Raw genomic sequence first — 25,737 nt, 5'->3', positions numbered from 1 at the left:
CACACCTAAAAAGTGACTGCAGTTCCTTTACACTTTTGTAACTTTGCATCAGCATGCCCACCTCTTCAACTGTCAAGCCACAAGGACAATGTTTTCTTGAACAATTAAAATGTTCTGTGCGATGCCGGGATTGCTTCAAAACATCTTAACAATAATAAACAAGTTTAAAAACCTTTTAACCTGTCCTTGCCTTTGTAACTTAAAATTCCTCTAAATAAATCAATAGGTGCCAACAAACAGTACATCAGTCAAGTCTAGTGTCTTTTCAAATTTCTAGGCTCAGACAAATACAATTTAATAAAGAAAAATAACTTCCAGATGAAGAACCCCACAAAGATTTAATGAATTTATTTAGAAGTCATTCACTTTCAGTACATACAAAATCATTTGTATTTTCCTGAGGATACAGTCACAGGCTTAAATATTCAGATTTCTTTACTGGCCAGTTCCCCACCCATGCCTTACAATGTCCACTGTAGATGCTGGGGAAAATAAGATAAATTGCATGATGTAAATAACTAACAGGGCCTTTGTAACCACTTAAAAGACCATAACCTTTTTACAGATTGGATTCTCTTTCCATATCAGATCCACATTTCTCTATGCGCACAGAGTGGTCCGCACCACAGACCGTGAATTTAGCATATTTTCCATACGGTTGTCATCAGCGGATTCTTCCCGATTTAGCATACTCCATTATCTAGTTAAGCCAGGAAGTGTAATTGGAAAGATCATATAGTTTTAAATAATCCCATGACCAACAGAGCCAGCTAGGAACTGACTACAGACCAATACTGTAAAGGAAAATACAAGTTTATACATCATTGGCACAGACCCTGCAAATAACTGTTAAGAGAGCCGCTTTGTACTATGAAAACAACAAGAAAAAATAACACTCAAGCATTTCAACAGGGCTGTGCCATCCGTATTTGTTTTTTTTAAAACTCATCTCTTCAGTACACTTCCAAATTTTTGATTTTATTTTTTACACAGAGGACAACATCGATCAACTTTGCCACATTTACATGCAAACAGCAAAACGGCAGTTTTGTTGAGCTTCTCTCAGCTTTAAATTTAGATTGACTGACACAAAATCGCAAGTGACGGCAGAAAAAAATTCCTTGAAGCATTTTGTTTCCAGAGCATGCCAAAAGAAGACAGTGCAGTACATTTTAAAGAAACCAAAAAGCCAATTTCAGACTTCTCAAACCACAGGGAGCCGAGTGGCAAGTTATAAGACCCTCTCTTAAACTTGCGTCCTCTTTTACCTTTTCCTGAAAATGGGAAAGATTCGCTGTGGGATGAAATGAGACCCTCTTTCGCCTCACTCCCATTAAAAGAAAGTGTATTGAAGATGAGCCATTAATTTCTGATTTTATATACATTTTCATTTTTATTATTGCATGGGAAATTAGACTTTCCCAGGTGTTATAATCACACACCTAATACTACAGATGATCATGGTGGGATAGATGAAGAAAAGAAACAATTCAGATCGTTAAACACTGAACAATAAACTTGAGCGTTTTTGTACTGCTGGCCCACAACAATGAAAGCTGCTTAGATTTTTTGATTGTGTTCGAGGTGAATGTCAGTAACAAAATGAATATATCTTGACATATTTGCCTGGGAAGTTCTGTTTTTGTCTGTGAATCTCCAGAGGCATTATTGTAACAATTACCAATAATAACAATAACCAAAATCTCAACAGATCAACTCTTATTCTCTCACAAATATTGCGTTCTTCAGTTTTATTCTACAGTATTTGTCTTGTATCTTGAGACAAATTAAGCCATTGTCTGAAATTGCCATTCATTGCTCTTTTGAATTTTACGTAAAAAATACACCACAATTCAGTTAAAAATGGTTTTAGAAATTGGAATGACTGATAATAAAAGCCCAAATTCCATATAAAAATATTCAAATGTAATTCAGACTTGTCAAGCTTACAGTATCATGACATTACACTTAAACTTTCATTTTCAGGCGAAATTAAACAATTTCAGTAGAAACAGTGGAAAGAAACAAAGGTACATCCCTATGTACAAAGTTAACATTTCTGGTTTTGTTACCGTTTTACAAGTAGAATATTTTTTTTCTTGTGAGCTCCAAGAACTCACTTAGTGTAAAGCAATTAGGTGCAATAAATAATTAAGGACTACATTTTTTGTCACCTCGAATTTGGCTAACAAAAATGATATTTTAAAAACATACTTTAGCATCCAAAGAAATGCCATCATTTAAGAATCAATGATTTTTGCAAAATAAAGTACATGGATTTTAGATATTAAGTGTTACATCATTCCAATGTATCCGAGTGATACAGACTCAGGAGACTTTGTCACATCAGCACTAAATCACCTCATTAGTGAGAGCTGATTGGCCAGAGGTGATGAGGTGATTTAATGAGCTGAATATCAAATCTGGTGCCACACAGGCACAGCCAGCAATTTCTCACTTGGCAAGAAGTTACAGTCACAGTCCACCAATGATAGGGCCTGTCTGACCTGGGAGACCTCAATTCATAGCACCTCACCAGAGTAAATCCCAGAGTGAGGATTTGTCAGGAGTGTCTAGTTGCTAGAGTTCCACTTTAGTGACTGATGGTAAGCTCACTGCACTCTACTATGTTGACAAAGGTTACTGTAGTGTGTGGTCTGCAGCTGGGTATCCCGGATGAATACGTGAAGTCCACTGACTTCATCTATCAATACTGCCGGGAAGCTAAGAATCTCCAGTCTGAGATCCAAGAGTTTGAGCCACAGTTGACTGACCTCTGCTACCATACAAATTCAGCCATTAACTATGTAACTAGTGTACAGTATGTAAAAAAAACAATGTAAGAATTTTGAGAGCACACCACCACGAGCAAAAGATCAGGCCAAATCGGTCAAGCTATCTAGGTGACCCACGTGCTTACCACACTGGAGAGCCTGTGTGTCACAGTGTCGCTCATTCCTCTGCACCAGAACGTCAAAGCAAGTGCCCCACCCCCCCCTTAGAGTGACTGCAGGCACCTTGCTGTTGAAAATGTTTAACCTATAACCTGACTATTTCACCATTCAAGTACCCTTGGCACTGTTTGTAAAGGGTGTGAATCCTAGCTAAACAGTGGAGCCTCCCTAATTCACCCTCGTCATACAGCTGGTGCAGTAATATCTCACTTTTCTAATGGACCTGCAGTGTGGGTGGGTTACTGGTGAAGAAGTGGGCACTGCACTCCAGAGAAGGATAGATCCTATACACTAGTGTTATGGCTGTAACTAGTGAAGTTATGGAAACTATCATGAAAGTTTAACTAGAAGAACAAGTGACTCTTTTAGGAGACAGCCAGTATAGAGGTAGAAAGGAAAGGTAGGCACGACCTCTAATTCGGTAGCTGTAAGCAGTAGTCTACCTCACAGATCCATTATCGGCCCACCGCTTATCCTTATCTGTCTAGAGATGCTGGTATCGTTAGCAAACTAGTTCAACTTGCAGGTGAAACAAATACAAGGGAAGCCACCAACACAAATGCAACTGCAAAGGATTAACAAAGACAGACAAAGTGGTCAGACAGATGGCAAATGACATTTAACTTTGCTCTGTGGAAAGTGATCCACACGTGAAGCTGGAACATGCAATTTACAGGTTGCATGGGTGTCTCAAGTTTACGTCCTCATCAGGACATAAACATTTAACAAGGCGAAAAATTCTTGGGTAAAGAGCATTAAGTGTGAAAAAAGTGTGAAATGTAAATCAAGGGAATTTATGTTCATATTTTACAATGCACTAGTAAGGCTTCATTTTAACATGCTGTGCTCAGTTTTGGTCACCATACCTTTCAAAGGACGTTACTTTACAAATTGTTTAAAGAAGAGCAATAAGAATAATTCCTGGTCTCTGTTGATTTCCAGATATAAACATGCTAAAGGTGATAAATCTCTCCAGCCTAGAACAAAGGACATGGTGAGTATATATTATATCCAAATCAAGTCCTAATATGTACAGGCAGAGTAAGCCCTATACAGTTAAACAAGGACTCAGTATCACAAATAATAACTAAAGGTAATCTACTTAGGGCAGAGAAGACGAGAATATGAACTATTGTGGGTATGAGGTACAGATTTCCCAGCGTGACAGTTTAGAGTGAAACTATGAGCTCCCTCAAGAAACGTGGGACAAAATGTTTGACTCTAAGCCAAATGGCCTGCTTTCATTTCCAATCTTTCTTATGTCCTTAAACCAGAGGGATGCGGCTAGCAGTACAGAAAAAAAGTGCATGAAGCGTGTGCTTTAATGTGATCAGTCTAAAACAGGAAAAAAAAAACCTTACCACAGCACTCTTAAACCAGTCATTCAATCAAACCATTTGTTTAAACTTCAGTTCACATTACAAAAAAGGATTTTGCTTAAAAGCGTAATAAACGAACACACATACTGATTTGTGACAAGCTGATTGCAGGGGACAGAACACACTGTAACAGACTGATAAATGCTGTGTTTTAAGAGCAACAGCAGGTCTCAACTCAAAGGTGCCTCTGTGTAAGGTACCAGCCCTTGACTTTGGATGCATTACTCTCCATCGCATCAAGGCTAATTAGTTTCCAAAAGTGTGTCTCGTCAGTCCGCTCCCCTGCCCGTGCTCGGTCTGTCTGGGCACACTACGGCAGCCCCGAACACAGTGTGGCTTTACTTCTTTCCACTGAACCCATTGGCAACTTTGGTTTTTGAAGATCCCTTCTTCCGTCTTGAAGTGTGTGAAGTGTTTAAGGAATCTTTCTCACCTGCAGAAATTAGAAGACAAGGCTAGAGACACTGAAACTGGAAGAGCATTTCTTAACCTTACTCTTGTATTTCAAATTACTCTCCTTGTAAAGATAAGATACTGTGCCAAGACACCTTATCTTCTCCACTGGCCACCTGGTATAAAACAACAATCTGGAAAAGTCAGACCTGCTACAAAACCGCTCCCTTCCTCACCTCAGTAAAATAAGCTGCTGTCCCACATAAATATACAGCTATAAAAGTTCATTCTGATTTTTTCTTTTCTGGCTGTTTCTCACTCAGCTTCGCTACAACACTCCTCTTTTGGGTCATAACATTGCCACATATCCCTTCCTGTAAAAAAACAGATTGAGATTTCAATTCCTGTAGTTAATGTTGCGAATGTTTGTCTAATAGGCCACATCTTCTAAGAATCATAAATGCACAATTCTGTCAACATTAGTCATCATGGGCAGCAACTAGTTAAACAAGACATGCAGGTTGGAAAAGTTAAGTCCTGAAGAGTCACATAGGCTGTGTGAACTCAATTATTCTGACCTTTTTATTTTGTTCACAAGGAACTCACTACCATTTTTTCATCAATCTATTGAGACTTTTGAAATATTACAGTCTGCCAAATAAAGAGAGACTGAATGAATGTCAGATGCCCAAGTTAAATTAGTTGTAGAATGAATCAAAATATTAAATTAAGAGATTAATAAACAGAAGGTACATGAATGGCCTACTCAGTTTATCCAGTTTATAATAATTGTCCAGATTTTTTCCAGGGAAAATGCCAGGGTTCCAAAAATATCCTCCATGTGCAAGCACACTGAGTTGTGATGTGATCCACATGTGTACATGTTTCCTATTCAGGATCACCAAAGATCATTTGTCTAACTTGCTTCCATTTGGATTTCCCATCCTCAAATGTGCAAACACGTGAAAATGGTCTAAGGATGATAGCCTTGATTCAGTGACTAATGAAATCACATTCCATATGAGTTTAAATTTCTAACAGGCTGTGTTAAATTATACAAAACTAATGGCAACAGTTATTTAAAACAATAAAAAAACACTAGATCTTGCCATAAATTTGGCCACTATTGTATAGCAGAATACCAGGTTTTCAGAGTTTCTGACAGATGTGTCTTTAAACTTACCGTTGGCCAATTTATCAGTTAAAAACTAAAATTTGCTGATGGTAAAAAACTCAAGCTCTCAAGCTGCTTTACGCCTCACAACACAGCCACTGCCTCCTCAATCAAGAAGGGTTTACAGGTGATACCTATCATGAATCCAAGACTTCTTTAACTCATATTCTAATCCTGTAGGTGATATTTGACATTTAATTAAACTGCACAGGGATATTAGTAGTGTATAGTACTTGTTCATATTTAAATAATTATAAAAACATACACACAAATGTTTGCTAAATCAAGTTCTAGTTAAGATAATGGAAAGTACGAATAAGGTTCCGGAGAGCAGATTTCATCTATAAATGCCTGCTCAAATCAAGCAGGGCTCGCAACACAAACCTTTAAGATTCTCATACTGCAAACTAGGTGCCTCAGTGTAGGTGCTTTCTTCACATTCAGAAAGGCTCTGTAAAATTCAAACAAAAATGATACCCTTAAAACCAAGTAATATGGGAAAAGTGAAAAGGAAAGTTTAAAGCTTGCACTTTATCAGTAAAGTTACGGAATTACGCTGGCTTCCTTCAAGAAACAGCTGAGCAACGTATTTATTCAGTTTATTTAGGCTAACTGAACCCTTAACTGAATTATTTATCAATTCCATCTTTTCACACTGGTTTTTGTACTCTCTGTCCTGGATTCAGACAGGCCCTGTTGTAACAGATTGCCCCCGTTAGGTGGTAGCATAGCAACGAACTCTGCACATGAATCCACCCGAGGGCTATGTTACTCCCTAGCCTCCCCAGTGGTCTCCCTTCCATTGTCCATTTCACTCCCTGTTACTGCCCCTGTAGATGTGGAAAATCCTCACCTGGTCAATTCCGTATGGCCAGACTCACTCTTGCCCACCTTCTTTCTTACCGGTGAGCCGACACGGAAAAGACAGAGGCTGCTACTCAATGAAATGAGTCTTTACCAGATGTACAACGTTCTCAATAAATGTTTTTCCAATGATCGCTCACCCTGCGATCTTTAGTACTCATGGTCCAGAGGGACTGTGAGGATATACGCAGACAAACTCAGATTCTTTCCTAAGTGCTTGTATAGGGAGCTGGCGTCTGTAGGTGCAGCAATTGCCCCAGTACCCTGGTAGGCATGCAAGGAATGTATCCCTGGGACTGTCACATCACTGCCCTCTGGTGGTTCAACCCCATTACCACAGTCCCAACTTGACTGCTCTACTTCACCTGCTTTAGGTTAAGAACTCAGTCCAGTTTGTAAGAGTTAAGTTCTTATAAGATCACTTTATTGGCCATATATCATTTCTTGCATTAGGAATTAGTCTTTTCGCATACCCCAGCTTGCTCTCCATGAGACACAGACACACAGTTACGAACTTTATTAGGTTTTATACAAAGTTGTCCTTGCAACAGCAGGTGTTTTGCCAATTTCCCAAATTTGTTTTCTTTCATTTGAAGAGACAGAAACAAAATAGGTCTGCTGGTGTTTTTTAACGTTTTTTTTAGGATTTTACACTGATTCCTGGTGGAAGCACAGACTGCAGGTGCCTCGAAGAACTTTCACGTTTAACACGACCAATCCTCAGGTAATGTTATTTACTGTGCAGTTGGACTGTATTGGATTCATTCACTCACATGGTTTACTAAGTGTAGTTGCTCAAGAAAATACCATTCTGAAAATAAAACTTCTGAAAAGTCATGCCTGTCGGTCAATCTGTGGTGAGCCACTTTTCAGGACACCAAGACCACAGCTAAAGCTTCACACATGACTCACATGACTCCTAATCCCATATCCCACTTGATGTGGAATTATAAGTGGTTAGGTAGACTTCTCCCTCTGTACTGAGATGTTTTGATAGAAAGACAGACAAAATGAAAGCACAGAAGGTAGGTGGGAGCCAAATCCATTCCCATACAATTTTCTGTGATCTTATTTTAAACCATGACATAACAGACTGTGGTCTGAAACAAAAACTAAAGTGATATTCTTTGCTCACCTTCTGCCTTTGTCCTGAGCGTACCGCATACCACACCATTCCGTACAAACAGAGGAACGTAATGAAGACCTATATGGAGATCAAGGGAAGCATATCGGACATTGATACTGCAGCAGCAAGGCACTATGGGACAAGAGTGATTACTTTTGCACACAAACGGGAAAATAAATGCACTTACCACACACAGGAGCCAAAGAACAACATACAGGATCTGGGTTTTGGAGAACAGGTCTTGTCCAAACTTAATGCAGACTAGGGCTTCCAGAAACGCAATAGCCCTACAGACAGAAACAGAGTGATGTGAAGAATACCGTTACAGACATCCAGGTAACAACTCCAAAGGCTTTCGCCGATGTAATAACTTGCGTAACTTATAAGTGATAAATCGAGGAATACATTTTATAAAAAGCCATTTGATCCGATGGGCAAATAACAAATACACGGGTTTAATCTTCATTAACCCAGTCCAGTCTTCCGTCCTGTGTAATGATGCTTCCCAACAATGCCATATTGGCTCCATATACTGTGCGTTGAAGCTTGCTTGATTTTTGCATGTCATCATAGATTCCAGACCCCAGACTGCCCCATATTTTGTACAGGACTTTCAGTAAGCCTTCCTTCTGAATCAACCTACAACGCAGATGAATAGTATTCTCGATGCAAAAGCACAGTTTTCCATACATTTTAATACCTTCTGTGACTTCACTAAACTAAGGAGCTATATTCAAGTTCCTTCTCTTTAAGTCTTCTACTGAAACCTACACTGAAGAACTGATTCTTGATGGTTCAGCCTGCGAGTTGAGCCTACAGATTATTCATTTTTGGCCTATCGCAATGCAAGACTATACATATTACTAACAGTTCATTGAGGATTTTAACTTATAAGACATTGATGACAAAAATAGCATCACTGAGGTTACAGCTGTTGACATCTTGTCATATGTTACTTGTTAAGAAAGATATTTATACAAATACCAAACTAGATGGAAGGTTAACACTCCTTCATTGATATTAACATTCTTGATAGACTTAGTCTCAGTTGAAACCAGCTGCAAAAATAGAATCTTTAACAAAGGATAGAACATTTCACAGCCCGCCTTGAACTTTGGAACGTTAATCTGTAAGAGCCTATGTTATTTAGGGAATGACATAAGAACAGGTCCTTTGTTTTGCGAAGTTATGCAGGCCTAGTCAATTAAACTAAATATGGTCACCATTCCTTCATTCCACTCTTCAACCTTCCAGAATCCTCTCCAATGGAAACCATCAATCAGAGAGAAAGCACTTGAGGAAACAGAGCAAAATGTCCTGCTTTTGTAAAGATGCCCAAGTGCTTTCAGTCCTCTCTGTTGACTAATAAAGCTCCTACAATACAGGACCTTGATGCATGATTCACTGTATGATCTTAACCACTGAATCTGTTCGCTTTGTAGTTGTGGAAAATAAAACATCAATTGCTATAGAAATTACATTATGGGCAACTGTACCTTTTCAAGTCATGGGTGTCTCAGGAACATGGCATATACAGTATAATGATGCATAAAACACATTAACCAGGTTTAATGGATGCAATCATATATTTAAAACACTTTCAAATGAAAAGTTTCAGTTTGCAGCCTGCAAAGGAACAAGTGCAGATTCATTCCATGCTGAAAAGTAGAGAGAAAAAACAGTTCTGGCTGTTGAGCCACCTTTAAAATTCTGAGATGATCACAGAATTGTTTTTTCCTTCTGCTTTTCAGTGTCAAATTTACCTCTGCTTGTTAATTTTATACAGCCACAGAAAATATATATATATCAAATAATCAGTTATGTTTTGCATACAAAAAGGAACATCCCATAAAAATAAATACATTAAACAGATTTTGTATCAGGTATAAAGTCCCTGACCATTATGACAATCCTGCCAGCGGTGATCCTCAGACCTGATCAGCCTCTAGACAGACTGCTGTGGGATGTTCTACCACTCCAGCACAACTGCAGCCAGTTCGTGAAGGGTGTCTGCTTGTGCTTTTACTGATGGTGCTGGTGAGCTGATCCAACAGATATACTGTTGCGATTGTTTTGCCATTGTAATCTTAGCACTGTCTGGTCTTGCAATACCCCTGCTGAAAAAGCTGTCACTTCTTAACTGGCTTGTGGAAACAGAAAATGAATGGCAAAACAATAAGGTTTCCTTTCATCTGCCCCAAAGGTATTCTTGTGATAAAAGGAGACTCCTTTCCACATCATGTCTCTTCCAGTGCCCATCAATTAGATTAAAACAATGAAACGGCCATCATAATGCTCAAGTCAACATCTCCATTCAAGTTATCTTCCTTCATGTCTGTCATGGACCAATGCAACATTTATTTGTATATTAAACAGTCCACCACTCCTTGTACTGCCTCCTCCGATGTACTCAGACTCGCATAAGACGATGATTTAGTCAAAACATTACTCCCACATGGCTGATGATCACATCATTTTTCATCCCGACAGAGGATCTAGTCATTTTGCTGATGCGAGAGGTTGTTTCTTCTTGTAACTACTGCTGTATAAAAAACCATTATGAAAAATCACAGACATAACTGTCCTGGGGGCTCTCTACCTCCCCGAACATGGCCTGCTCCACACCGAGCTGGAGTCCTGCTCCCTCAACTAGTTTGCAGATTGCTGAAGCGCATGATCGCCTTCTCTAGGTACATTCTTGTACAGACTGCCTTCAATTGTGTCGAAAGCAACCAGGTGATCTGGATTACGCAAGCAAATTGTATCTTTTTTATTTTTGAATTAATTAAAATCAAGCCTTTTTTTTAAATGGCTATTTAATTCCCCTTGGCAATCTTACTTCACCTAGAATTGTTATGAAATTACAGAACCGGTTCAACACATTGGTATCTCTGATAAACAACACTACTCAATCATTAAACCTATCCTGTCACAATTTCAAACAGAATTTACATTATATATTTGCTCAACGAGCTGTTGATGTAACATATAGTCCAGTCTAATGCTTTTAGAATGTGCATCACTATGTTCAATGCAGATGTGCTAAACCCAAAATGAATAAGCCATTTACGATGTCAGAAATACTAACTCAGAATTAAATCAATATAATATAAAATATACAATATAAAAATATACTTTAAACTGTTCTAAAGATTACGAGACGTAGATAAGATCACTCTATTGGCCATATACAATTTCTTGCATTAGGAATTTGTCTTTTCGCATACTCTAAACTGCTCTCCATGAGACACACAGACAGGGAGAGAAGCTTGGGGTCAGAGCACAGGGTCAGCCATTTATACTTCGCCCCTGGAGCGGTTGGGGTTAAGGGCCATGCTCAGGGGCCCAACGGAGTAGGATTCCTCTGCCATCCGTGGGATATGAACCGGCAACCTTACAGCCACAGGCACAGATCCTTAGCCACAGAGCCACCGCACCGCCCAAATTCATTTGTTAATGAATTCTTAAATTCATTAATATTTAAAACCTAAATAATACAACACAGGTAAAAATAATGCTTACTGCCCACTCAAAATAATATTTCATAAAGGATTAACTTTACTTACCCAAATACCCAGCACTGAGTTCCCACCCTTTTACACTGTGTATCTGTGAGGTATGCATAGTATTGCCTGAAATAAAGAGAAACAGGTAGACTGAATTAACGTTCCTGACAGCTAACACAAGTACCTATTTCATTGCATCATGCACTGTTACAATAAGATTAATGCTAATTTATACAATGGAAGAGATGAAAGATCTTGGTTAAATTAGCTGTGAGACTTTATTCTTAAGAATATAAAGCACAATAACCTATTATGCTTCTACACACCTGCCTTGGTGAATTTATTCAAAATACTCCAACAAGCTTGAAAGCATGCAGCACCGGTGCTATTAAACCTGGTGCTACGTTTACAGTTTGCAAAACCTAAAACAGATGTAAAAATGTTTTTCTTGATTTAGGTCCATACAAGCAAACTGCAATGATAACATGCTTTCATTGAACATGACATTTTTACATTCCGGCTCTTATGATGCCTTTCATCCCATTAAAAGGGGAGATTATCAATAGTAAGATCATTGTACTTTCTGCCAGCTGCATTGATTGTGGATGATTATAGCAAATGCAGAGTGCATCTGGTCAAATCAGCACAGTGAATGAAACGTTGAAGTAAACATGAGAAACGCTGCTTGGTATAAGGGCGAAGACCAGGTATGCTGCTGCGAGTCAGAGCATGAACAGACTGGGAAGACGGATGCAATTGCTTTGTAAATGTTTGTAAACGTTTTATGTATTTGCACAGATATGCATATTTATTACAAAATGTATGGTAATAAATTGAAAAGTTTGAATACAACGCTGTATTAAAACTTACTGTTCTTCAAATGTATGAACTGCTTTTTTCTCAGTTCACTGCACACTGTACACTTCTTTGCTGGAGCCTTTATATCGGCCCACAACATCACCACCATTCTTCATATTATGAATTCTTCATATTCTGTCATTTATATGTAGTGATCATGTATGCAATAATTCATAATAACCAGAATGATAAAATATACACTGCTGTTACTGTTAATAAATAGCTAAATGAATCAATACCTGATATATTTAGGTTTAACAGACACCGTCTGTTGATCTAGCAAATGTCCGATGGGCCCTGACAAAAGTCAAGAATATCAGAGACTGTCCCTTATATCAGAAGTCTGTTATAATCAAGGTTTTACTGTACTACAGTATACACCTGACTTTCATCTTGACATGTTTCCAGTCCAGATACAATGGGCCTCTGCACCGATCCAGCTTGACATCACTGTCTTTGCAGTGTCAGACCCTGGTTTTCACAAAGCACAGGAAATGCTTTAAGATCAATTTTCAACAGGGGGTAACAATGGTCACACATACTGTAGGGTAACAGAACGGCTTTTCTTTTGCCCCTCATGGTGGAAACATGAAGCCACTCTAAGCATCTCAAGGGGCACTGCTGGGTGTCTTCCTAGGCAGACTTGACTTTCTCTCAACCCAAAAGCAGCTTGCAATGAAGGAAGGAAAGGCAGAATGGTTACTTTACCGTACGGTGGGGGCAGTGATGATCCCTATGAAGAGAATCCTGCACCAGCTCAGAGCGTGACAGGCTTGGAACACAAAGATGTGCTTCAGGAAGAATGTATTCAACTCCGTAAGCTGAAAAATACGAAGTGTGGTCATTATAAGCAAAGAACAAAATGTAAACAGTGTATTTACAACGCTGTTCTCATTTGCCTTATGAGGATAAGTTCACATTTATATGATCAATAAGAGATGACTGCATCAATTCTTTTCAAAACTTTACCAATGTACTGCTAATATATTTAAAATCAACTGCGTAGGGAGACAACACAAAATACCATATCTATATAACAGCCATATCACTCTGCAACTCACAACTGGAAACCCACTGAAGCTCAGCAGATGTGAGCCTGGTCAGTGCCTGGATGGGAGACCTCCTGGGCAAAACTAAGGTTGCTGCTGGAAGACGTGTTAGTGGGGCCAGCAGGGGGTGCCCACCCTGCGGTCTATGTGGGTCCTAATGCCCCAGTATAGTGACGGGGACACTATACTGTAAAAAGGCGCCGTCCTTTGGATGAGACGTAAAACCAAGGTCCTGACTCTCTGTGGTCATTAAAAATCCCAGGGCGTTTCTTGAAAACAGTAGGGGTGTAACCCCGGCGTCCTGGCCAAATTTCCCATTGGCCCTTACCAATCATGACCTCCTTATAATCCCCATCTATGAATTGGCGTCATTGCTCTGGTCTCCTCCCCACTGATAGCTGATGTGTGGTGAGTGTTCTGGCACAGTATGGCTGCCGTTGCATCATCCAATTGGATGCTGCACATTGGTGGTGGTGGAGGGGAGTCCCCATTACCTGTAAAGCGCTTTGAGTGGAGTGTCCAGAAAAGCGCTAAATAAGTGTAAGCAATTATTATTAATTCTTATTATTACCATATAAATAATTACAAATATGATGCAGTCTTTGAATGTCTTTTTTTTTATTATAATTCAAATAAAACTTAAATGATCCTTTCTCAGCTAAATCTACTTTCAAAGTAGGATCAGAGTGACCTTGATGTTTTGGATCAGAGAAATCTTGATATCTCCTCTTCAATTCTCAAAGAGATGACTACAACAATTAAACAGAATTGGATCTGGATTTCCTTTTAGTATTCTGATCTAAAATTTGATTGCTATGTCTATTATGGACTATGGCAGAATAATAATAATGCAAACTAAACACAATAATAATAATAATAGGTAAATGTAAAGGCAAACTGCAGGGCCATCCACAGTATTCCAGAATTTTAAGAGGCAACACAAATTGAGAAGAGGCACATACTTCCAAATCTGTGAGGCTTCCTAACACAAATTTCAAAGGCTTTGAATTTCTTACAGTTCTCAAAATTCCTTGTTTCCACTGCTCTAGAACCTGCATGCAAGTCTACCGCATACACAGGGCATTTTGAGAAGTGATTGGGAGAACGATTTCTGGAATCTTAAAATGGAAAAAAACACTCCTGTGATTTGTTGGGAGTTTTCCCGCCCGATCTGCAGTTGCTGGATGGTGCGCAACAGTGGAGTGAAGCCTACCTGCCAGATTATCATGAAGAGGTAAATTCCAGCGATTCTCTGAATGGACGACTTGGGGTCAAACCAGCGCACGTAGGTCCAGCTGGCGGGGGTGAACTGCATCACTGCTCGTTTAATCTTGCCTGTAGTGGTGTGAATGTCCCTGGACAAGACGGGCACCAACAGAAACCACTGGTTACTTCAGCCATCCAGGCCCTTCCCATCACTCAGCACATGTGCGTCAACATAGAACATCTGTGGCACTCTGCCCCTCCCCCACTACACGCGCCACTGACCAGAGGGCACTATTATAAAGTTATATATAGAACTTATTTCAATATTTACTCGGAGCTTCCCTCAAAGGGCACAGACGCCCCATCCTGGCAGAGAGTGATGACTGTGAAACTCGGTGGAAATACTTTTATATCACTGCCCTAAAGATTCATGAGAAAGTATAAGCAAACTAAATAAAACAATCGAAAATGCAATTCATATCTTTAATAAGCTCAAACATATACTGTACAGATACGTCCAAAAATGACATTATAAAAGCTGACAAAGAAAAGGTGCTGAACTAAGAAGAAGGTAAAGAGGTTAATCCTGGATAGGAAAACATTGACCTTTTCTCCTAGTTGGTTCTTTGTTTTTTTTTCTTGGCATGACTGACTTGCAGAGTTACATCTTTTCAGCATTTAATGCTGCAAAACTGAAATGGACTGTTTTTCCAAGGGTGTCATTTTGAGCCAAGTACCCGCTCTTAGGACTATGGAGAAACAGAATCTAATGAGCACAAAAGATTAGATGGATTCCTATCATCGAAGGCTCTTCTGATTGTTTGATTCCATTAGTCTTTCATATTCAACGCTTATTGACATGGTTATTCTACAACCGCGAACCACAGTCAGTCAATCACTATACATTAGGTGCTTTAGGTGGCTCTGCTGGAATTCATGTAACTATTACCATTGGCTTTCCCTCAAGGTGAAGACTCATGATCTTCCATTAACCCCAAAATTGACTGATAAGGCCAATACAGGATTCACTCTGAGCAGCCTCTGATCACTATCAACAACTAATATTCAAATACAGATCACATATAGCTTTTAATTCCTTGTGTTTTAAGGACTATTTGAAAGCACCATTAAGCTTCAACTCTCTTTAAATTGTTTCAGTCCATTCTCTGCTAATTCCATATCTATCCTGCCACATACTACTTCTCTGAAGTTTGTTATCATTCTTTCATTCAGTCTGTTTTTCTGAAATAGCAAACCTCTGATATGAACTTAGGATGAACAGTTTCAAATTGGTGTTTAGAATGTTTAATTAAGATCACAAAATTGTCGAGACAATAAAATGCAGATCAGCAGACATTAGGTAGTTAAAACAATGTCAACCCCATCAGACTGAATAATACCTCAAATAAATCTGCAAGTTGTGAACAGGCTGACCATTTTTACCGACCAAAGCTTTTGCTATCTGAAATAACTAATTAGCACCAGCCTTCTCCATTGACATTTTTAATTGTAAAGGTGTTGCTCACACTCAGACTATTTTGAGCACTTAGCTATTTGCATCCAGCTTCAGAGCGACTATGCTGGCTCTTCCCATCCTACTGGTTCAACAGAATTATTAGTCAACAAATCTGTAACGTGTAGCACAACTATTTCAGGTTGAATTAATGCTTCTTTTGGCAAGGGTTCGTACCAGCTGCGGTAGAACACATTAAAACCTTAATTCTTCCAGTCTTTCAACTGGAAAACACACCATCAGTAAAGTCAAGGGTTATAGTTGAACATGCATGTGGAGATCTAGAGGCCCCTATGGTGAAATCCGATTATCACTGTCCACAGTAGTACTTTCGCACCATCTGCTACATTTTACGGTTGTTACTTCAGAGAAGCAGCTGCTCAGTTTCTCAAAATTGGCAAAATATGAAGAAAAAAAAGGTTTTAGATTAGTCCGTTTTCAAATTGCAATACTGAAAAATATAATGATAAAAAAGCAGCATTTTAATCTTAAACACTTCTGTTCTAGCCATTAAACAGAAGATGATAAAAATGCTAGAAGGAACATTTTGATGCTGAAAGACATACTGTAATTGATCTCAGGTTTTTGTGCATATCTGGCTAAAGGCAGGTATCGTATTTTTATGTTAGTATAATTTAACCCTTTACCACACACAAAAGGAATCCAACTGTATATTTTTGATTGGGATAAAAAACAGAACATTCCCATCACAGAGGTGGGTTTCACTTGGTTGTAATCCCCCCCAAAAAAAGGTGCAAACCTACTTGATGCTGGCCCAGTGGTATGTCCTTATCTCCAAAAAGCGGCACACGGTCATTCCCAGCCAGATGCCGCCCCCATTGCAGAGCAGGATGTCCAGAATGACCTGATCCCACCAGCACTCGGCAAAGTTGGGCAGCAAGTGCATGAAGAACAGCTGTTGAACAAAGACGGTGGAACATGAGGATTCACAGCTCAGGTCAGGACACGCCCCCTAGAGGAAGCGTTTGGAAGTGCAGAGCCAGCAGTTTCACAAGGCAGTGCCTCAGGATTTGAGACACAGGTGCAGCGCCTTCCTCTCTCACACGGCGGTGACATGTGGGATCGTTTTCAATTCAATTTATTTTTATAAAGCGCCTTTCACAACAAGGTTGCCCCAAGGTGCTTAACAAAGCAAGTGACCATACATGTTGTGAATACAGAACAGAAAAGACCAGAAGACAATGGAGGAAAGGAACCAAAAACTCCTTAGTAAGGAGAATAGAAACCTCTGGGGGTCCAAGGTCAACTGGCTGCCCAACCCCTTTGGGCATGCTAACATTATAGAATTAAAAAAAGGAATAAATGAATAAGGGTATTAATCCAGCCATCATGCCATCTGTTTGTCAGTACTCAATGCAGATCTCTGTAGACCAGCAAAATCCTCCTAAACGATAGCTATATCCACGATGTCCCTCTTGGATACATGGCAGTGATGCAGCATCCAACTCAGATGGTGCCCAGCACCGGCGCCATCCGGACACTGTGTTTTGTGGTGTCTTTTTGTTCACAATAGAATGGAGTTACCACTTTGTTCACAGCAATTCAAAATACATTTCAAGTTTCTTCACTTGTCAATTGCTCTTGTGCTGCCACTTAAAAACCGATCTATGACCACGCTCACAACAAAGCCCTCCCCACTTAGGTTTGGCAATAAACAATTACATTTAACATTTTTATTACTGCTCAAAGAAAAGCTAAACAAAAAAAACAAGGTTCCCGTAGGACTGTATTTTTCCCCAATAGGAAAACTAACTTTTCAATGAACGTACAAGGACCATTTTGCCAATCTATAAATAATAAAATGTAAAAATATACAAATGCCACTCATGACTCCGAAGGACCAATAACAATCAACTTTAATTCACAGCAGATCAGATTGGTTAAACCTTGTGTTTATGTTTTTCTGACAGCTTTATCAAGACACGGCTCCCTGAACTTGCAGGTGCTGTATGTGTGCCCCTGAAACTCCTGTACTCCTGTCAAGGCCATGAAGTACTCTACCACAGGGTAAACCCATGTACTGTACGGGGAAGTACAGTACATGCGTAGTGCTCACATCATCCTGTACACCAAGGACCTGCTCAAGAACCTCCTACACTAGAGGTCAACTTCACTCACCAGCCTTAAGGAAGCTGAAATTCCCTGGAGACGCCATCTCAGGGGTTCCTTAAGGACAACACTGCCTGTTAACTTCACACCCACAAATGCTCTTGCCAAATTGGACAAGTCAGAACTTTTCCAAATCTCGGCATTTCTTACAGGGACTGTAAACTGTGCAGTACTTTGAAAGGGCGTGGCATTGGCACGCTGCACATTACACAAAATAAAAGCACATTCACCATTTAGTTTATGCAGAGGAAGAGGATTTCAGAAAGGGATGCGTTTAAGGGACATGCACAGGGTCTCCTGTTGTGCCAACTTCACAGAAAGGTTTGTGAACAATCCTAACAGTTAGGGGGAAGTGAAGCCGATAATCAAGAAATACTGATGTTGCCAGACAGCTCAAGTGCAAGTGAATGAAAACGCAGGCCTGTATAACACAGCAAGTGACAAAAAAAATGAATAATAGGACAGACATTTGCTCAGTGAAGTCCAGAAAACCAACTGGGAGAGTAATTTCCATCCACTGCCTGATTTTCTGAGGATACCAGAGGGACCAACTCCCTCCAGCTCTCAGCTTCTAGACAAACACCAAACACAGAGTCATGTACAGTGAGAACTAGTGGCTGCTGTTTTCTCTCGTTCCAAGCCATTTAAAGCAAATGAATGCTGTCTTAATGCCTAATTAAGCTAAATAAAATCCTCTAACTGCTCCTCACTCTTACAGACACAGGATGGAGTGTATGATGAACCCAAAAATGCTTTCTATACTATGAGTTATTACATTTCAGTGAAATGTACAGATTTATGCTATCGTAATTTAGAAACCACAACAGTATAAAGTTACTTTTTGCCAAATGAATACCAACAATAATGCTGTGTCAAGCGGAAAGGAATCCTGTTGTTTGCCACAGTATTCTGCAGGAATATCTGTGAGAAAGAACCAGTGCTCCTGCCCAATTCACTAACTGTATATCTCCACCTAAAAAAATTGGTAAAATAATACAATACAAAGTTTTTTTTATTAAAATGACTATCAGCTCATTTCAAATTATTTTTCTTCCTAAGGTGACATCTGTAGAGATTCTAAAAGAAAATCTGATAAATGATACAAGCCAGAATATGTGTACATGTATGTTACGCACACTTCTTTTTTTCTGTAATAAGAGGACAGATGGTTCTCAACTCTCTGTTGATCCCATTAAATCATATTCTTTGTGGCAACAAGGTGTGTTCCATTTAAAATGAAGATCAACCAAACTTATGCACCTTTTCTGCCTGTTCCAATACAATACAGTCAACAGAGACACGCGGCAGCTGAATCAACTGCTGACTTCCTGTCATTTCCTGCGTCACAGTCAGGGTTTGGCAGCAAGGCCAAAAAAAGCTTATTAACAGAGCAAAATCTGAAACCTGCAGCTCCATGAGTACGAAGGAGGATATGACTGTAAAAGACCAAGTGCCAGATTGAGATTTACGAACAAGGATCGACAAGGTCAGCCAAACTTTTTACAGCAGTTTGAAATTTTGGAGCAGCACAGAGCAATGCTTCAGCAAATTCAAAACTTGTTGTTTTAGCTCTACCGGATGTCTTTATCTTTCATTTTTAAAAAAAATGCAACAGCTATTTATCACAAGCAACAAAAACTCTAGTTTTTAGTATTTTTTAGTTTTAAAACTGTAGAATTTAGTTTGAGAGAAGAATGATTATGTTAGCAATTAAAAAGACCATTAAAGTACTTGTTTTCCCCGAGCTTTCCATTTTCTGCTCCAGTTACAGCATTGCAGTCAACAACTCTTCTGAAAGACTACTTAAGAGGCAGTGTAAAAGCCAAGTTGTGTTGCACAAGTTCACTGCATGCCACTTCCTCTTTTTGTTTCCAGTTAGGCAGCTTTTGAGAGCTTCTACAAAGAGGTCACTTTGCATCAAGCCTCGGTAATCTTTGCACATAATCTTCACAGAACATGGAAGAGCATTACACAAACCGTTCTTTTGAAAAACTGCATTCTAAGTGTAAGATTTATATTATTTCTTAAAATCTCTAAAGGTGGCCCTTTGTTTCCCCAAACACCCACCTGCAAAGGGGAAAACAAAATCTGCTCCCTTAACAGATCTCTCTTCTCTTTTTTATATATATAGTGTCCTCTTATCAGGCACCTTCAGGCAGATCAATCTTTCACAACAGAAGTTTACAGCTGCAGCTTAAACATCCTAGATAAAACTTTCCAGCATTGCAGATGACGTTATAACTGTTGGCAAAAAAGATATGTCATTCAATCACTGCCACAAACTGGCGTTATCTCATGGAAGCAAGCCAAGTGTTCCATTGTAGTAGTGTGCTACACCTGTCCTGCACACCCTCAAGAGTTTCAGCATCAAACTCAGCTGCCGATCTTAAGGACGCCTAGAAAGCCCTGCTGGATTAGTGCTCTTTTCGCCAGCAGTACGGTACCTCTGTCAGCTCCCAGGTTATGCTGATCGTCCAGCACAGCCCGTAACTGCGGATCAGAAGAGCCTTCATGGCCCAGCCCCAGAAGTGTCCGAAGGCAAAGATGTCAAAGTGGCTGAGAATCCGCTCCCAGGTGATGACGTGACAGTTGATTGCGTATTCCTAAACGGCGAGCACAAGACAAGAGACAGTTTTGTTTTAAACAGTACATGTTGTCAAAAAGAAAGTTCAGTCTGCATTCCTAGCGCCTCTGGGGCTATTACGGTACTGCCATATACTCAGTAATCCTCTTGGAAAAATCAACAAAGCTATCTACACTGAGAGTCCTTTAGAAACCTCTCATTAGGAACTGGTATTATCTCTTTAAATACGCTAATCACATTTCATTGGATTACATTCTCAGAGCAAAGGCCAGAACACACATTCACTGCAAAAGACCTGATGTTTAATGTTCAGGGCTCGTCATTTTAAATCAGCTTTTATTATTTTTTATCCACAAGCCCAACTTATCTAATTTACTGCTCAGTTGGAAGTGTTAATCATAGGTTATGATTTATAGGTTAGAAGGAAACTAAGTGCAGAAGGCAGTTCTATCTGGGGAACCTACTAATAATGAAACAGGCAAAATATTTCACATTACAGGTAAAATTCATCTGAAAGTCAAGTGAATGACTGAAACACCACACTGGTGGGGTGAACCTCCACTTGCATTCCCTAATTAATGTTCATGACGAATTCTATGCAGCACATATCTAGTACAGAAGACAGCACTTGGTTCAAACCCTGCTGGTATGGACACCGGAAACAGAATATCACGATGGAGTGGGATTTTACTTACCATGATGTCAGCCTCGCGAGTGGCATAGCGCAAGTTGGGGTCGAGCCAGTACATCAGCCCTTTGACTTGCTCCCAGTTCAGAAAGATCACAAACACCAAGAAGAGGAAGTAAAGGACACTCAGACCTGTAGAAACAAGACTCCTGTCAGCACTACAGGCTAGAGACACAGGGAGTAACTTTATTTAATAAGGTAACTGGATCAATAATAACCATTACATTAGAATTATAGATCCTCCAATGGTACAATGTGGACTGTTGCAGTACTTTAACACTATTTATTAAATACACATAATTTGAACTGTTTTTGAAAATTGTCTATGAAAGTTATTAAACAAGGGCTTAAAGCATTTTTAAGCACTAGAATGTTTATTTTTAGAGTCAAATGTAGACATGTAGTGTCTAGTTTGAAGAATGTGCCGATTTTGTTCTGTAAAAGCTTTGAATGTGTACTCACCAAAAACCATGCGCCATATTGCTGGATGTGGTCTAGTAAATGGTCCTAAAACAAAATGATATGATAGACGATTACAAGAAGCCCTGATCCAAGTATTCAATATCCTCGCAGGCATTGAAGAAGGCTCCACGGCCGAAACATTGCATTTTCTTTCTTCTCTTTTCAGCGTGGAATAAACCTATTACTGGTTCCTTTGCAGCCTACACATGCTGACACAGCTACCCACCTGAACTACTTGATCACGTTCTGAACATCAGACAAAGCTTCTAACTATTTCAGCATGTGTCCTTTTAAAATCCTTATTCTTTTTAAAAGGAAACATGCTGAAATAGTTATAAGGTTTGTCTGATGCACAGTATATACGTAGCTTGAAGAAGCTACTTACAAGAAAAAAGCCTCAGTCTATCCTGACACATCATGTGCATCTTCTAGACAAGCTGGGCAAACCTAAAATTTAGAACTGCAATGCAAATTCAGCATTTATTATTAAAGGACGTTATTTCAACATCGCACATTGCACCAGCAAGACCACGTTTCAACTATTATGTGCAATTTTCATCACCACATTAAAAAAAGACTGCTCTAGAAACAGACCAGAGTAGACCAACCAGTTAAAGAACTGCTGACATTTACTTTACATACGCAACACAACCCATTTCTTTACTCATTTGCCTAGTGTTCCTAATGGTTAGGTAGGTGGCTTCTTTCGCATAATGATTTGAGAACATACTGAAGAATCACTGTCAATGTTAATTGGGCAGATGTGTGAAGGAAATTGGTTCTGGCGAGCTGCATGGACTACTAAGTCATAATAAGATATGATAACTGGCCTCCCCAAGAGTTCTTATGTTTCTCCAGGGTTAATTTATCGATGCATTGGGTTTAACAAACTGTACACATAAAACTAAGCCCAGGAAAGAAAGCTAAATTTTGCCCACTTAAACCTCATTAGTAGAATAATAACATAGTTTGAATGTTCTGTGGAACAGAGACAAGAGACTGCTCCAAAAATGGAGCCTGATGGTTGTGTTAGACTTTTACAAAAGCTACTTGATTAACAGAGCAGATCTACAAGCACTTACCATTAGGAAAGGCCAGTACACTGATGATGAGAAAGAAGGATATCACTAAAATGAGCCCAATCCAGAGATTGTTGTCTGGGTCTGAGTCATTCCTTTCAAAAAGGACAAAAGAAAGAATAAGGCATACTCCAAACTGATAATTTCATAATGAATCAGAATCGTTAAGTACTATTTTAACACAATACAATTCACAATGAAACAGGCCCATTGTTATTTTGAGAAAGTACATATTATTCCTGGATATGTTTATCACAAAAACAATCTTGGACAATTAAGTTAAATTTAAAGGTCATTAATCTGGAACATTACCAGTAAATGAACTTTAATATCAAGTTCTAAACCTGGAACATCACTAATAGTTTTTAAGGTACAGAGTGAGGACCGTCCTATCGATTTTCTGCGTGTCTGTGGGAGCAGAACATTGATGTATTATATACAGGAAGATCTCTTTTGGCCATTAAATATTAACTGTAAAACTTAAGTCTGTTTTTTTCAGGATACATTATTTGGCAGTACATTAGTAATTGTTACTTTAATCATACAACAAACTTCACAGACATGATCAACTCATTTCTGCATGAAATGAGTGCTACCTGATGCAGGTTACCTGGTGAAGGATTATAAATAGGACTTTTTCATTCTAATACAAAACACATACTCTCCACCAATCTCCATAGAGGAGCACATGCACACACAAATACAGATTATTGCCAAAGCTTATCTAAATCTTGGAATTTTCAGATCTGTTGCAAAATCAGGGACACTTCATCATCACATACATTGTTATACCCTCAACTGTTTACTGTACGTTTTGAATGAATACCCATCTACAGCCATTAGAAACAGACACTGTTCCCAAGAAAAGTTCTTTCAGAACTTGAGACAGTGCTGTTAAGAATGACCTATTTGCCTTTCCCTGACAAGCCATCCATTTTCTAACGGCTTCATCCAGTTTTGGGTTGTGGGGAAGCTGTAGCCTATATTCCAAAATGCCAATTAACCTGCCAGTAGATCTCTAAACTGTGGAAGGAAACCATACAAAGTCTATGTAGATAGCACCCCAGGAACTGAACCCTGGGCCCCAGCACTGCGAAGCAGCACTGCTGAACACTGCGCCAAGGAGCCACCCCTGACTCTTGCCCAGCAGACTAATTATGCCGTTACAAAAGAGCAAAATCTCTTAAACGTTGCACAGAGTAAATGTTATTTTCATCGAACTCAACGTCTGGATTTTGTCTTTCACATAAGAGATCAATGTGATGCAGGAATTCGTTCCAAGCAGCAGTACAACAAGCCGGCCCGGGACAATGTCTGCTCTATAACCACTGACAGCCAAAAACCCCAGTGGAAACAAACTAAGCGCTCGAGGTATATAAATAGTGATGAAGGCGGCCCCGTGCGTGCCAGGTCAGTTCCTCAAAACTCCGTCTACCCACCAGCAGCGCTGACACATCTGTCGCCATGACACCCCCAGGCGCAGACAGGCGGCGGTGAAGGTGAACCGTCAGGGCGGTGCTGCTGGTGGGGAGTGGGGGGGGTCAATGTCACTGTCACCCAACCAAGCAGAGAGCCCCGAAAACCCGCTGCACACCCGTCTTTCCCGTTCAAGCGTTCAAGACCGCTGCTTTAAACACACGTTTTATGAACACACTACCAAAACTCGGGATTCCCCTCCTTCACGGAAAATTACTTTAAAATGTACAGGGAAAAAACAGCGTCTCTACAGACATGGATCAATACTCTAATATTGAACATAATCATGCCGTGGAGGTCAACAAACACAAATAGACTTAACGGGGTTTTTTGCCTCTCTTGTAAAGTTGCACGCAGAGCTACAAATATGTACGTATATATTTTACAATCGTACATACAGTTGTACCATCAATCGTAAGAGGGTTTGAAAAAATGTGCCACGTGAATGTTTGCAACAGTTTCGGATCATGTAAGCTAGCCAAATCTTAACATGAGGACTCTGCATGCATTAAACATGTTCCACACCCCCGTGCATCCTGGGGAATGGCTAATTATTAGAAGACTAAATATATATGTACATGCACACCGGACTTTCACGCAGGTACGCGAGTCTACACATTATTACCATGGTAACTGCTAATTACAGGACCTCAGATATACACGGTTCGATCAGAAAACGGGGCAAGATGAACCGTTAACTGCGGTTCAGTTCACGACTTCGTTTGCAGTAAACGAATCAACTATTACAGTGTTTTTCCTCCTTGTTTTTTTAAAAAGGAGCTACGCAGCGCATCTGGAGCCTCGCGGCGCTGCAGCGCTTCCAGCTGCCCCCTCCCGCGACCGAGACGGACCGCTGGCCGGGGGCGAAGCTGGTCGCTCACCTGGTGAAGGCGAAGTACATCAGGCTGACGACGGTGAAGGTCAGGAGGGTAATGGTGTGGGGCTTGTAGAAGAAATCGATGGTGATATCTTCCACTTGCTGCTCGTTGATCATGCGGAAATGCAGCCTGTAGTTCACATCATCTTTGCTCAGGGTGGTAGACCCCATTGCAGCCGCCATCTCTGCGGTGGTGCCGTCTGCCCCCTCCCTGCTGCTCTTCCTTGGCTCCGCTCCTGTCAGTTGGACTCGCTGGCTTGTCCAAACCGACCGGCGGAGGGGGACAGGAGAGTTTTGTTCAATATTAAGGCACATCGAAGAGACGGAACACTGTTCTAAAGCGTTCATTAATTATTATACATTTTTTAACGCTAGGTTTAGGATTGAAAGTATCAATTTCTACCATCCCTGTTTATTCT

The 25,737-nt window shown here is 39.9% G+C and overlaps 1 protein-coding gene across 1 annotated transcript; it reads right to left on the bottom strand.

Annotated features, from left to right (window-relative positions):
- Positions 1 to 335: 335 nt before the first annotated feature.
- Positions 336 to 25,633, bottom strand: ptdss1a (phosphatidylserine synthase 1a). Its single transcript, XM_088929093.1, has 13 exons — positions 25,323 to 25,633; positions 22,969 to 23,060; positions 21,887 to 21,931; positions 21,432 to 21,556; positions 20,597 to 20,755; positions 16,787 to 16,938; positions 14,517 to 14,658; positions 12,963 to 13,075; positions 11,457 to 11,522; positions 8,078 to 8,177; positions 7,900 to 7,968; positions 6,285 to 6,351; positions 336 to 4,766 (listed from the first exon to the last, which is right to left on the bottom strand). Exons 1-13 carry the CDS (start codon positions 25,631 to 25,633, stop codon positions 4,672 to 4,674), a joined length of 1,536 nt encoding a protein of 511 aa, XP_088785219.1. The 3' UTR covers positions 336 to 4,671.
- Positions 25,634 to 25,737: the final 104 nt, after the last annotated feature.

Source organism: Atractosteus spatula, chromosome 12, assembly GCF_055471065.1.
Source record: "Atractosteus spatula isolate fAtrSpa1 chromosome 12, fAtrSpa1.hap1, whole genome shotgun sequence".
In the NCBI taxonomy this organism is placed as follows: domain Eukaryota; kingdom Metazoa; phylum Chordata; class Actinopteri; order Semionotiformes; family Lepisosteidae; genus Atractosteus; species Atractosteus spatula.
Note: the sequence above shows the minus strand (reverse complement) of the source record. Positions and strands in the feature narration are given on the sequence as shown.